The sequence below is a fragment of the Coenobita brevimanus genome, chromosome 14 (genome assembly GCF_032717465.1).
Source record: "Coenobita brevimanus isolate Jiangsu-jjx chromosome 14, ASM3271746v2, whole genome shotgun sequence".
Lineage (NCBI taxonomy): Eukaryota > Metazoa > Arthropoda > Malacostraca > Decapoda > Coenobitidae > Coenobita > Coenobita brevimanus.
In genome coordinates, this window is record NC_136967.1 from 28,135,985 (window position 1) to 28,150,120 (window position 14,136).

Sequence of the window (14,136 nt, forward strand, 5' to 3'; positions counted from 1 at the left end):
GAGTTTTTAATGACATCAGTTCAGCCAGGCCACCACACAGAACACCTCTAGTCACACTAGACATTAGCAAAACTTTTGATCCCATCTCCCACCACAATCTTGCAAACAAAGTATTCAACACAAACATGTACAGTAACACAAAAAGATGGCTGGAAAACTATTTAGCAGGCAGTTGTGCAAATGTAACCTTTGCCGGTCAGTCACTGAACATCAGAAACTTCACAAATGGCGTCCCCCTAGGATCTGTTTTGTCCCCTACACTCTTTAATCTACATATGCAAAACAAACCCACACCCCACAAATACACATAGCTTCCAATGCAGGTGACATAACACTTACATGAACACACCAAAATGCAAACACAGCCACACACATCCTCCAACCTTACCTCAACACACCACATGAATGGTTATCACAAACTCACAATAGCCCCAACCAAATCTACAGTGACCCCTCTCACAAACTGGACAGCAGAACATAGTCACATTCCACACCTCACCATAAACAACACTCCCCTACTCCCCCCCCACACACAAAATCCTTGGTGTAACATACAATACACCACTGTCATTTAAACATCACAAATATTAAAAACATATTGACGCCAAGACTCAACATCCTAAGGTCACTTGCCCATATAATAGCTGGACACAACAATGAAACCACCACCACAGTATACAAACAATATATACATTCATTAATAAATTATGCAAGCCCTGCTTGGGCTTCTAACCTCACTAAAACACACTACAACACGCTATAAACCATACAGAACAAGGGCCTAAAAATAATCACAGGTTGCACAGCTACAACACCTACACCAAGAAAGCAAAGTCTTCAAAGTCAAGGATCATCTAGACATGAAAGGCACACAAATTCTTGCTGCTGCCTCCAGAAACCCATGCCATCCACTACACTACATGGCAGCACATCTACACACCAAGGAATATCAAAACAAGACCCATCACATGATATCATACACAAATACTGTCATCTCTCCCCCCTTGTCTGCCTCAAACCAGCTTCCTGAAGCATACCCATGCTCATATCACTCACTGCTCCATTCAATCACTCAAAGACAACACACAGCTGCATGCATGGCCTCCTGATATCCACCCTTCTGAGTCCTACCTCCCTCATGAGAACAGGATCCACCTGACCAGGCTGAGATGTGGGCATCATCCAGCCCTCTTGTGTTATCAGAAAAGGCTGGATGACTCTGTCACTGATGCCTGTCCTGGATGCAACACACCAACCCATACTATTAAGCACATTATGGAACACTGCATTGCACACAATTCCCTGTGCCAGCAACATAACATACACTCCTTGAGAGCTCAGTGGGAAAGCCCGGTCTCGGCCATGGCCTTCCTTAGGGACTTGGGGCTGTTCAGCCAGACTGCCTAAGGAACAACTACCACTACTAACACTGCTACTCCAGTCCCATCCTACCTCTAAACTCTTCCATCATAAACCTAGTCCTCCCAGGCCTCGCACTCAAGGACGCATTGTGCTTCCACCTAATGGATGCACTGCACATCCACCTAACCACTCCATTTCTGAACGTCTGAGCCTGCAAATATCCTCTTCTTCATTGTCCAGGTCTCCCTACTATACAGCATTACACTCCTAATACATGCAACATACAAAGATCCCTTAGCATGGAGGGAGAGCCCTCTCAATGTTAGGAGAGGCAACAGCTCCCTGAACTTCTTCCAACCATTCCTCATGCTAGTCACAAAGCTAGCTCAAGCACCACCTCCAGCACATAACATGTCTCCCAAATAACAAAACTCTTCCCCAAACTCAAGAAACTCACCAGCAAGTTCAATCCTTCCACGCTTGAATCTCCACATGCTCACCCTGATACACCGCACACATGAAATCAGCATTATCTTTCAGTCTACCTCTAATACTACTACACCTCTTTTGCACCCACTTATCACAAGCACTGCACATGATGGAATTGCTTCCCATGCCCTTGTGGCAAATCACACATGGCCACTCTCCCTCTTCTTTGACAATACTGCCACCAAATATTTTATTCACTAAACAGCCACAGTGTTCACACAATGCTCTCTTTAGGTCATCCTTTACAACAGCCAATGTAATTGTTCCACTGCATTACTGAAGCTTAAATATTTCATTATCAACTTCATTATTTCAGCTGGGTGAAGCCATTCTGTCAAAGGGTAAATATAACATTAATAATCCCTTAAAAACAAATGGGACAACTTTGCTACTGCATTTTGGTAAATATCTGACAGTATTATTCATCAAAGAAAAAGCAGACAGTAAAAGGGTTAAGTACTAGAGCCTTCTATGTACAGTATGAGTATTCTAGTACTGTACTATATGAGAAAAAAAACAACTGTATGTGTGATATGCTAAGTAATTGAGAATAGTATATAAAAAGGATAACTTTAAGGTGGAATGGTTGTATTTAAGGAATGGTAGCTTTACACTCTGAGTGATCTGAGACCAGTTAGCCTTATTTCAGCACGTCAAATGAGAATGTGATTTAATGAGAGGTTGCATAATATTAGGAATCAGTTATGGTTCCCTTGCGTCCTCCTCCCCAATTATAAGATGTATCTGTTAAAGTGAGGACAGTACACATAAATTAAACTAATTACCTGTATTTGTGCTTTGTCAATTAGCATGTGAAGGATTTTGTTTAATTCTACAAATTTTTGTGTTTATACCAGTAATATGGAACAACGCAGAGTGAGGAAGCAGGAAGCCAAGGACAAATCAAACAGAGACTTGGACTGTTAACAAATAAAGAGAGAAAAATCAAAACAAGGGTGCCTAGAGAGAGACACCTTTACATGGTGGTAATGATGTAACCAGATAACTACTACATTATTCAAATGTCTCTCAGCTCACCCCTCACCCCCAAAGGGCAGCTGCCTTGTTATGTGAATGTCTCTCAGCTCCCCCTCTCTCCCCCAAAGGGCAGCTGCCTGGTTATACAAATGTCTCTCAGCTCCTCCCTCTCCCCCAAATGGGAGCTGCCTGGTTATACACATGTCTCTCATTATTACCCCTCTCCTCCCTAAAAGGAAGAGGCTGTACAACAGAAGAAGGAACTTCAGCTTGCAGTTCACCTGGTTCGTGTCCAGATGAGCCTGAGGCAAAATCAAGAAGTGCATGAGAACAGTGAATAATATAACAACGGGTAAAGGAGGAGAACATGGAGTGACTGGAAGAGGGAGATTTCCAAGGAAGCATTAAGATATGGAATATGATGATGATAATGACTGTCAAATATCACATTATGTGCAAAAGAAGTGAATATAAATGCAAGTACTGTACAGGCACTACAGCAGTTGATAACTGTACCACACTGAAAAATATTAATGACTATGCATATGAACATACAAATAGCAACAACTTTATCCATCCAGCTCCTTCATTTGGCTACTAAGAATTACTGAGTATCTATAATTACCAACCCTTAACAAAACTCACAGCAACTGTGGAGCCATTTTTTCCTGCTCCTGAGTATGGAATGGCATGCATGTACGAATATGCCAAGAGCAACTGGAACATCAGTGTACCATGTATAATCACACATTTCAGGCTGATCCCAAGGAAAGGCAACTGGAACAGAACACATTTACAAACAGGTGCAATGCTAAGTAATCATTCGGCTGGCACAACCATCAGAAATACTTCTATTAATGATAATACCTCATACTGTATATACAAATCCCACTGAGCTGCCTTAATGGTAACACACAGGACAATTTTACACTACAGAAATTCTTAACTCACAACATGAACCACACATCTTAATGATCCAGTACTTGCATAGCACAAAAAAATACAGTACACATGATAACAGCCAAAAAGAACATAGTATAATACTAATAATTAACACTATTAAACCATAGTTAAAGTGTGAAAAATACCAGACCCTTACTCCACTAAAAGAAACCACATTATTATGCTACACTGCAAATGCGATAATCCTTACATTCATATGTGACAGTATGTTGTGTAAGTTCCCTGTGGTGACACTCAAGACCAAAAATCAGATACAGTACAATAGTTCATAAAAAAGGCTTTGTAGAGTCTACATCCATTCCCAAATCCACCAAATTCAACTTACCTTTACAGTAGAGCTATGCCTTTATACAGCAGATTTATTTTTTACCCCCAATTAGTTGACTGTAAATTACAAAAAGACTCAACAGTGCTACTTATAATACTGATTTATCAATTTCCCCCCATTTACAGTCCTGGATGGAGAGAAAAGTGAAAAACCCTGATGTATTAATATAAGGACTTACTGTACTAATACAGTAAACATAACTTGTCATGTTTATAAACAGCTTACTAGAATCATCCTCATTTATTATGTTCTTCTACATATTAATCTTCATGCAATAAATGCATGTCTTCAAGAAAGAGTGTACAGTAAACCCTCGCTATACCAAACCCTCTTTTAATGGATTTCAGTTTTAACAACCACCTTGAGCTGGCCGAGCTGGCCGAACGTTATGTTCATTTAACAAATTTTGCTTGTGGTAGGTGGGGGCGCTCACCATCCACTCACTCGATGTAGTGCTGCTCTTGGGTGTCTGCCCTTTCCTCTCCATCCTTCTTTCCTTCCATTCTCTTCTGTCTTTCTTTCCTTCATTCTTTCCATGTCCTTCTGCCTATGGGTGACTTTACACTCCCTCTTCTGTCTTTCTTTCCTTCATTCTTTCCTCTTCCTTCAGCCTGTGGGTGACTCTACACTGGGTGACAAGCCAAATGGTTTCCTGTACACCAGGAAACCATTTACTACACTGGGTGGTAACCATATAACCAGATTTTGGCGCCTGGTGGTTTTAGTGGGTAATTATTGCGCTCCGATCGGATTGAGCCGGTGAAGGTTTATATCCAAGGGATGGTTGGGGTTGATTGCTCATGTAATACCACTCAGGAATGAGTGAGGCTGGTCACTCTCATCTTTAATGTCGGGACCAACTGCCTAGCCCCGGGCTCCTACGCTTCTCATGGGGCAGTGTAGGATTGGATGATGGATGGATGGATGGAACAAATTTTGCTCAGTAAAAGAATGGGCAAGCAGGAAACACCAACCAGTGATGCATCCCAACACACACACACACACACACACACACAAACACACACACACACACACACACACACACACACACACCTCTGCATCCTGCAGAATGCTGCATCAGTCTCTGAGTGACCAGCACTGTGAGAGGAGCCATAAACAGAGGCGGTGGCTGAATCGGCAGAGAGGCGGCGTGCGGTCCTAATGGACCCAGGATCAAATCCCGGCTGGGGCAGGGAACAATATAAAGGATTTGAATTTCCTAAAAGCAGGCTTTCCTGATCTACCAGATTACCTGCCGACATGTCGTAAAAATTCCCACCAAAAAACCAATACACCAATCCTGTGTGAGACAGCCCTAGCATGTGTTCAATATGGATGGTGGGTGTTAGCATACCAAGTGGTGACATGTGGAAGAGTAGGAGGACTACTGGGCCTTGGGATAGGTCATTGCCCTCGAGAAATAGGTGCTGAAGCCTTGCCCAGAGTCGGACACGTAAAAAAATATATATATACAGTAATCACTCCAATATCCAACGTAATAGAGCCATAGGTAGGTCCGGATATTGGTTCTGTCCGGATATTGGGCCCTAGCTTATGGACTTGTACTTATGGACCCTAATTCAGAGAAACACCTATACAACTCCCTCTGAACATGCATAGCACCTATTTAAGACCCAAATCACACCAATAAGGCACAGAAATGACTGAAATAAATGCAAAAAACATAAAATGAGGGTTTAGAAGTAGGTTCATACATTATTAAACATTCTGGTGACTGGCTCCTGGACTGGTACTTATGGACCCTAACCTAGCCTAACTCAGAAAAACACCTTCCTACTGCACATTCACAGCTCCTAACACCCTATTCACACCAATAAAGGACATTAAAGAGTGAAATGAGGTAAGTATAGTATGGAAAAAAGTACAGTATGAAACATTCTGCCTACTTACAGCAAGTCCATGGCCACCTCGATGAATAACCGCCTCCTCTCGGACTCTGACAGTAAGAAGGATTTCCTGAAGCACTTGCAGTACACTGTTCCTGAAGTCTTGCACTGAACTTAGTCAATCGCACACAGAAGTCCGTTCTCTTCACAGTGTGCACTCTTGTCTAACTAATGCTCCATTTTAACTTACTAAGTGTTGCACTTTAACTTTTCCCATTCTTATAATTTTCCAAAGCCAAAACAAACAAGTCTATTTATGTTACATTTTTTTCCAATTGAGTCTTTTCTCTCGCAACTGTAAATCCTTAACACAACACACTGTTGTTTTCACTGCACAACACTCTAAATTCCCGTGTGGTCTAGTGGAGAAGTTCTTGCTGTTTATTCACTGTCAGAGTCTGAGAGTATCATTGGCAGGTGACCTAGGGGTGCATCGCTGGGTCGTGGTGATGGCGTACCCACTGCAGACGACTCTGAAGACAGCCGCAAACTCACGTTGAGCGGTGACTCCACCGTGGCTGATGTGCTGGGCTGTGGCTCGGAGCATGAGGGCCTGTCTTGGGGAGGCAACGGAGTGGAGCCAGGGCTGGGCACAGCGGGGGTCACAGGCCTAAAAAAACTGTCAATGGTTGATTGACGTAATGACCGACAATTCTGACGACTGATGATGCGTTGCCTGAAAGCACGCACTTCCTCCACGAGTCCCAAGGGCCCCATCTCCCTGTCGCAGTCCGGGTGTTTCAGGTAGTCTAGGACAAACTCTAGATGTTCCCGGAGTGAGCTCAGCTTGGGGATGGCTGGAGTAGTGTCATGCTGAGAGGAGTCCGCATCATCGTCGCCTTCCTTGTCGGAATCTTCAAGTTCAGTACTAACACCTGCAACTGAAGACGCGATCTCGATATCAGACAACGTCTGATACCCAGGATTGCCCTCGTCGTCATCCAACCACTCATGAACATCGTCCACATCTACATCGTCGCCGTGCATACGTAGCTGTGCATGGAAGTCATCCACGTCAAATCCTAGAAAATCGTACTCCACATCCGTTCCGAGAAACAGACGAGACCAACCATTTTCCAGAGTCTTCACAGGGACTTCCTTCCATGCACTAGCCCAGCTGTACAGCGCAGACTTGATGTTGTAGTGGCGAAGGTTTTCCAAAGTTCGTTTGCCTCGTGTGTCCCGTCCCTCCCTGCGCTCGTCCTCGTCCTCGAGAACAACCATCACCTCGTCCAGGAACTTCTGACGGTATAGGTGCTTTGTTGCCACGATCTCTCCTTGGTCCATTGGTTGGATGAGAGCAGTCGTATTAGGTGGCAGAAACATGCACCTAATACGGCCATTTTCAGCAACCAAGTCCTTGTCACACAGGTGGGCAGGTGCACTGTCAAGGAGAAGGAGGGCCTTTACCTGGTCGCGCGGGATTCCCAGTGTCTTCGTCTGGTAATGGATGACCTTGACGAAGTGGCGGTGGAACCAGTCTTTGAAGATCAAAGCTGTGAACCATGCCTTCAAAGAATGGTACCAGACGATAGGAAGGACATCCATCACCCCACGAAGGCACTGAGGCTGCTTTGCGCGGCCAACAACAACGGGCTTAAGCCGGTGCATGCCGTTAGCATTGGCACAACACAAAGCAGATATCCGTTCCTTGGAGAGCTTGCAGCCAAGTACACGCCTCTCCGTCTCCTCGGCTAGAGTGTTCGTTGGCAGCAAGCGATAGAATAGGCCAGTTTCGTCTGTGTTGTAGACTTGACCGAGAGTGAGGCCCTCCCTGTCGATCAAGCCCTTCACCTTGTGCCGAAACTCGTCAACTCTATCCTCGTTAGCGTCCAATGCTTCGCCATGTGCTTTACGGTTGGTAAGGCCATGCCGTAACTTGAACGCAAAGAGCCAACCCTCGGATGCCTTGAAGTCTAGGGCGTCGTGAAGCCTGGCGAACTTCTCAGCAGCAGCCTTCAGCTCCGTTCTACGTACCATCACACCAGCAGCATGTTGTTGTCGATACCAAATCAACGTGGATCGGTCGATTTCTGCAAACTTGGGGGTAAACATAACTTTCCTCTCAACGTTGCGTTTGCTTCTCGACGAGAAGTCAGCCATGTACTGCATGAGTTTGTCTCGGGATCTCTTAATATCGAACAAAGTAGACCGGGCCAGGTTAAACGTGCGGAGAATGCGGGAAGAAGACAACCCCGCATCTACTTTCTCCAATATCTCCCGCTTCTTCTCCAGAGTCAATACCACTCTCTTCCTTTTCTCAGGTGGTGGGGCCATCATCACACACACTAAGAGGAGGCCCGAGAGCAGCAGGAGTCCCTGCAGCAGGTAAGGCACCACCAAAAAAGCGATCACGTGGGCAGCCATAACGACGAGCGTGCACTCGCGGCGAGAGACAGGCGGAAAGTAGGGAGGATGCAGCGGTGCTCTATCGGACGTCGGAGGAATGACACGCCACAACAATGCTCTCCCGCGCCGCGCGCGGCAAGTTCAAATTACAGGCGGGAAAAATTTGTTTTATTTTTTTATTTTTGGGGGTTTTCGGACCATTTTGGGAATATTGGATCCCGGGACGATTATGTCCAGGTAGTGGGGATGTTCGGATATTGGGCGTCCAGATATTAGAGTGATTACTATTGATACAAAGTGCCATTCAGACCTAACTGTATGTTACTGTGTATGACTATATGGCTGAACAATGCTCTATATTTAACAATACTTATTTGGTAAATGCCATGATGCCTGGGCAATTACCAAACAGCATAGTGTTTGGCTTTCATGTCAAAGGCCCGAAACCAATTAGTTTGTTATATCGAGGGTGTACTATATTACTTTCCTTCCAGTAGTCAACATATTCATTCAATCCATGTATGCAATAGCAACACACTTCCTACCTCAACAAGGACTGTGTCTCAAGCCTTATACACTCACTGCAAATGTACAGCAATACTCCCTATTTTGGGGGACCATTTTTATGGGGGGGGGGGGGAATGATAAGGAATTGCCGACCATTTGTAATATCTGATGGTCCAGACTTTATTGTGTACTACCGTTTGGCATGGAATCAGACAGGCTCTGAAAGTATTCCACACTTTAGTCCTGTATCCACATCTTGATGGCTTTTCTTAGGTAGGGCAAAGGTGAGGTAACTTGAGAATTAAGATTCTGTTTCATCTACGACCAAGCATTTTCAATTGGAATCAGGTATTGGCCTTTCTATACCCATTACATATCAGAAAAAATGTTTGAGCATTTTCCTTCTCTTTCTTTTTTTTTTTTAAACTAATGATATAGTGCACCATCCTGCATAAAGATGCTACAACCACGAATGTCATAAACTGCATAAAAATGTTGTTCCAACACCTGCAAATACCAGTCACTCTTAATTGAAACACTATGTTGGAAGATGGAAGGAATAATGAAGAACTAGTGCCAAGCCATAATTTGGCTATATGGCACTAAGGCAGAAGGAAGTAGGGGAAATAATTAAATGTGATATAAAAAGGCACGAGTAATGGAGAGAAGGATGGCACTGGTAATGAATGGTGATGGATGGAATATCTCAAATTTGTTGTATGCTGATGATGCAGTACTGCTTGCAAGTACCAGACAAGAACTTGGTAGGCTAGTACAGAGTTTTGCTGATGTCTGTACGTGTCGTTCCTTGAGAGTAAACGTAGAAAAGAGTAAAGTGATGATTACTGAGAGAGAAGGTGACTCCTAGTGCAATGTAACAGTGAATGGAGAGAGACTGGAATTGGTGAGAGTTCAAATACCTGGGTACAGTGATAGAAAATAGAGGAAAATGTGCAAAAGAAGTTGAAAGTAGAGTGACACAAGGAAGAAAAGTAACTGGTGCAATGAAGGCCTTGATAAGAAACAGAGGCTTGAGTGTTGCAGCTGCACGAGGCTTACATGAAGGAGTGTTAGTGCCAACTTTAACATATGGATGTGAGACTATGATGTGGCATGAAAATGAAAAGTCAAGAGTAAGAGCAGTGGAGATGGGACTGCTGAGGAATGTACGTGGAGTACAGAGGGTGGATAGGTTACGGAATAATGTGATTCATGAAAGATGCGGAGTGAGGAAGTCGGTGGACACCAGAATTCAAGAGAGTATACTGAGATGGTATGGTCATGTGGAGAGAATGGATAACAATAGAGTGGTGAAGAAGGTATATCTGAGTGAATTCGAAGGAGGGAGGAGGCGAGGTAGGCCAAGGAGAAGGTGGAGAGATATGGTGGATGAATGTGTGAGGAAGAGAGGTTTGGAAGTCGGTGAGGCTAGGGAACTGACAGGAGATCGAGCTGGCTGGATGAATTTTGTGAGGAGATATGCATGATCAGGGATTTTTGGCACCCCTTTTTAACGTGGCAGCGTCTGGATTGACTCTGTCGGATACGATATGTGAAGCTACAGAACGTGGTGAATGTTTTTGGCGTATCCGATAGAGCCAGGATTCCGGGGGCTTGAATGATGAGTGAATGGAAGCGTGGCCCATTGGATTGGGCAATTTTGGGATGTCTGGACATTGCTACTCCTCACCCTGCCCTTGGGTGGGAAAGGAGGTCCAGATGATGATGATGAATGAATAAAAAGGCAATAAGAAAAGTGGCAACGATGGAAACTGAAACAGTGGGAGATACGCCCAATCAGTAAGTTGTGGGGGCTCAGTGACACAGCCGGGGGGGGGGGGGGGGCCCACCCCAAAATTTCTACGTGTGTTAGAGAAAAGACTGAGAATCTTAAATGTCGAATATCTTGTTTAATCCAGGGTGTAATACATGGTATGTCACAAATTTGGAGAACTGAAAAAATATGCAATTCTGAGTAAAAAGTCTTGTACACACATATACTTTTTACGACTTACTTTAGGTGTGAGACAGACTGTTGGGACCCGGACGGATGAGGAGGGGAGGCAGTAAAGGAAGCAAGAAACGTGTGCCGCTCTGAGAAATTTTCAATCTTTTTATGTATCTTATGACATATTATCTTCAAAACGGGAAACTCCACTACTAATAGGTGTATGTAATTAACCATTCAGAAGTACCTGTGGGCATGTAGGCCTATATGCGGCAGAACTGATAAGAAAAATAAACTATCGTGGCAACGTTTACCGGTCATCAGCTGAGTGTCACTCGTTCATCACACACCTGTGCCATCAGTCAACTCTCATCAGATCATGTTGCACCAGTGACCAGTCCATACAACTTGCTAATTAAGCTACTTGCACGCTGTACTGTGACAAGAGATGAAAAGACATATTCCGTGGGTTTCCCTGGCTCACTTTATTATGAAACGGAAGCAGCTGGAGCAATCATGTATATTGTACTTCACGAGTTCAAGTCCTAAAAGGTCAGTTTATGTTTAGCGAATGCATTACACTGTAGAGAATATTATTACTGCCAGTAATAATGACAAATGATAATGTCATGCCATGAGCTCTGCACAAGTGTAGGTGTAAGCAAAAACCGGAAGCCAATGATTGTTTAAGATTTTCCTTGTGATATACAGTAAAACCTTGATATAACGGACTTCAATAGTCTGGAATTTGCTTTTATTGAACTCTTGGAGCTACTGGACTAAATTCCTATATATTGGAAAAAGTCTGATAAAGCCAGAAGCAGTCTGGACTGCCTGACCATTTCAGCTATGTTCACCACAATAAGGTAAATCAAAGACATGTTTATCAGTGTACAGCACAGTATTATTATATATATTACAGTACCCTCGCGTCCAGCACGCATTAGTCCAGCATGATTCAATTCCAGCACGGTGAGCAATTAATTAGTATTATTTAATACGATTTAATTACTGCAACACGAGTGTGTTAGCATAACACGCACAAAGCTCCGAGAAGTGGGCCAAATCCGCAGAGTTCACTCTAGCACGATCACCCCCAGTCCAACACGGCCATACTGGACATTCCCATGATGATGATAGCCAATGAAAAACTTCTGATCAAGTAGCCTTTCCCGCCCGCTATCGTGACGTGATCGTGATGCCGCCCAATTAAAAAAGCTTCTGGTGTCACGTGATGTTTTGTTTACATTTCTCCCGCCACAGAGCCACTCAGTCGCATAATTGCATTGGAAGGTGCTTTTTTCTTGCTGCATTTTCTGCCCTTGTTACTGCATTTTACCCTGCTCACGATGCCTAGGAAGCCTTCTGAGAACCCCAAGAAGCGTCGGCACCTCCCTCAGGCCACCAAGCTAGAAAGCATCGAGAGGAAGAAGAAAGGGGAGAGGAAAGTTGACATTGCCAAGGCCTACGACATGAATGAAGCCAACGTGATCATAATAAAAAACTTAAGACAAGATCCTAGCAGCCGAAGGCTATCACACGGCACTTCATACCAGGTTTGCCGAGGATACGATGGTAAATCGGAACGGTAACGTGGTAAAATTGCCAACGATACAACGGGCATTTGGAATTCATCTGCATGGATTCCTGCCGAGCATACGATGGGGAAAACAGTGTGACCAAAACCCAGGCGACTCGATAGAGAATGTATCGTACTACAGCATTGAACATTTAGCCTGACACTGAATACACATTAATATTTTAGAATAAATATCAATCGTTTTGAAACCCTTCTCATCGGCGTGCGTACCAGTTTATAAACAAAGTTGCTTCTCTTTATTCTCTACCGAGTCAGCGACAGTGATCACTTTCCACAGTCACGAGACGGGGCTCTGGCAACAGTGTGAGAAGCATGCACTTTGCCGAGGATTACAGGCTAGGACAGGCAGAAGCAGGACCTTCCATGGCTGTGGACAAAGATAGTGATTCTGAGTGTGATTTCGAAGGATTTATGAGGGAGGTTTGATTTCGAAGGATTTATGAGGGAGGTTGAGGAGGAGCAACAGCCATTACCCGCTAGTGACGCCAGCAGCCATCCTCCAGGGATGGTGGTATTCAAGGCTGTAGGACTAACTACAGCCTTGAATACCACCTTCCATTCCCAGGAAGCCCACCAACACTATCCTAAAAGGTTAGTTATCATTCATAGCACAGTACCACTTATTATAATTACAATAGTACCAATATATGTATAGGTATATGGTAGGTATTTAGGGTGACTTTTCCGAGGGTTGCTGACATAATTCATTTTTCCCCATAAGCTCTATTGTTAGTTCAACACGTTTTTGGTCCAACACGTGACCCATGCATGACAATATTACCGTGCTGGACGCGAGGGTACTGTATACCATTTGATTAATGTAGTGAAGTTATAACACAGTACAGTACCACAATGGTAGTCAAAACAGTTTAAAAACCGTTCATGCAATCCAGATTAATGTCTGATATTTCGGAAAAAGTCCAGATTAGCAGGGGAAAGTCTGGATGTTGCTTTTGTCAGAATTTCACATTTTTCGGAATGGTTTGGGACCCAATTAGTCCGTTATAGTGAGGTCTTACTGTATTTAAGGCTTTAACTACCTGTGCCCGGTGTGGCAACCATCTCTGAAGTAAACTAATCATCACTGAACTAAGTGAAGTATTTAACAGACGATGGATTTTCATAGACATCAGCGTTGAGTGTGGTGAGTTGGGACAGTGCGGGACACAGGGGTGAGTTGAAACGGTGGACACTGCAATGCCAAATGCCAAGACATTTTCATTTTATGATGCCCATTCAATAGCCTTGCTCCAACAAATGTTAATACTACTTGTCTATTGACCAACAAATAATGCATGAAAAATGTGCAAATTCGTCACATGAGCAGCGAGGAGCTTGGTAATGCGTGGGTACGGCCAAAAAGTAGCGGCGCTCTCAGTTCCGCTACTGGCCAAAAAGGTAATGATGTTACCACCATCGCTATTAAAATAGTAGCGGCGCTATTCCCAGCTTTGCCCACATGACCACCACATTTACACACCACCAGTAAAAAAGTATTCCTCACTCTCAACTCGCTGCTTTCAGCCTTTAATTCTTTTCTTTTTTTTCTTTCTCCTTTGCCACTCACCCACTTATCATTATGAACCTTAACAACTTTTAGTAAAACTATTAAGCCATAAAACAGTGTCATGGTAACAACATACTTTCACACAGAATCAGGCAAAACACTGAACGAAATCTTCAATAAAAGTCATTTTAAGGATTC

At 43.8% G+C, this 14,136-nt stretch overlaps 1 protein-coding gene across 1 annotated transcript in view; it reads right to left on the minus strand.

The window, feature by feature from the left end:
* The window catches only part of bbc (choline/ethanolaminephosphotransferase 1 bbc), a 149,739-nt gene that overhangs the window by 41,384 nt on the left and 94,219 nt on the right, over window positions 1–14,136 (minus strand). The window contains exon 6 of the mRNA XM_080264848.1: window positions 3,475–3,606. Within this exon, the coding sequence (XP_080120974.1) occupies window positions 3,475–3,606 (132 nt within the window). The remainder of the gene's footprint in view (window positions 1–3,474; window positions 3,607–14,136) is intronic.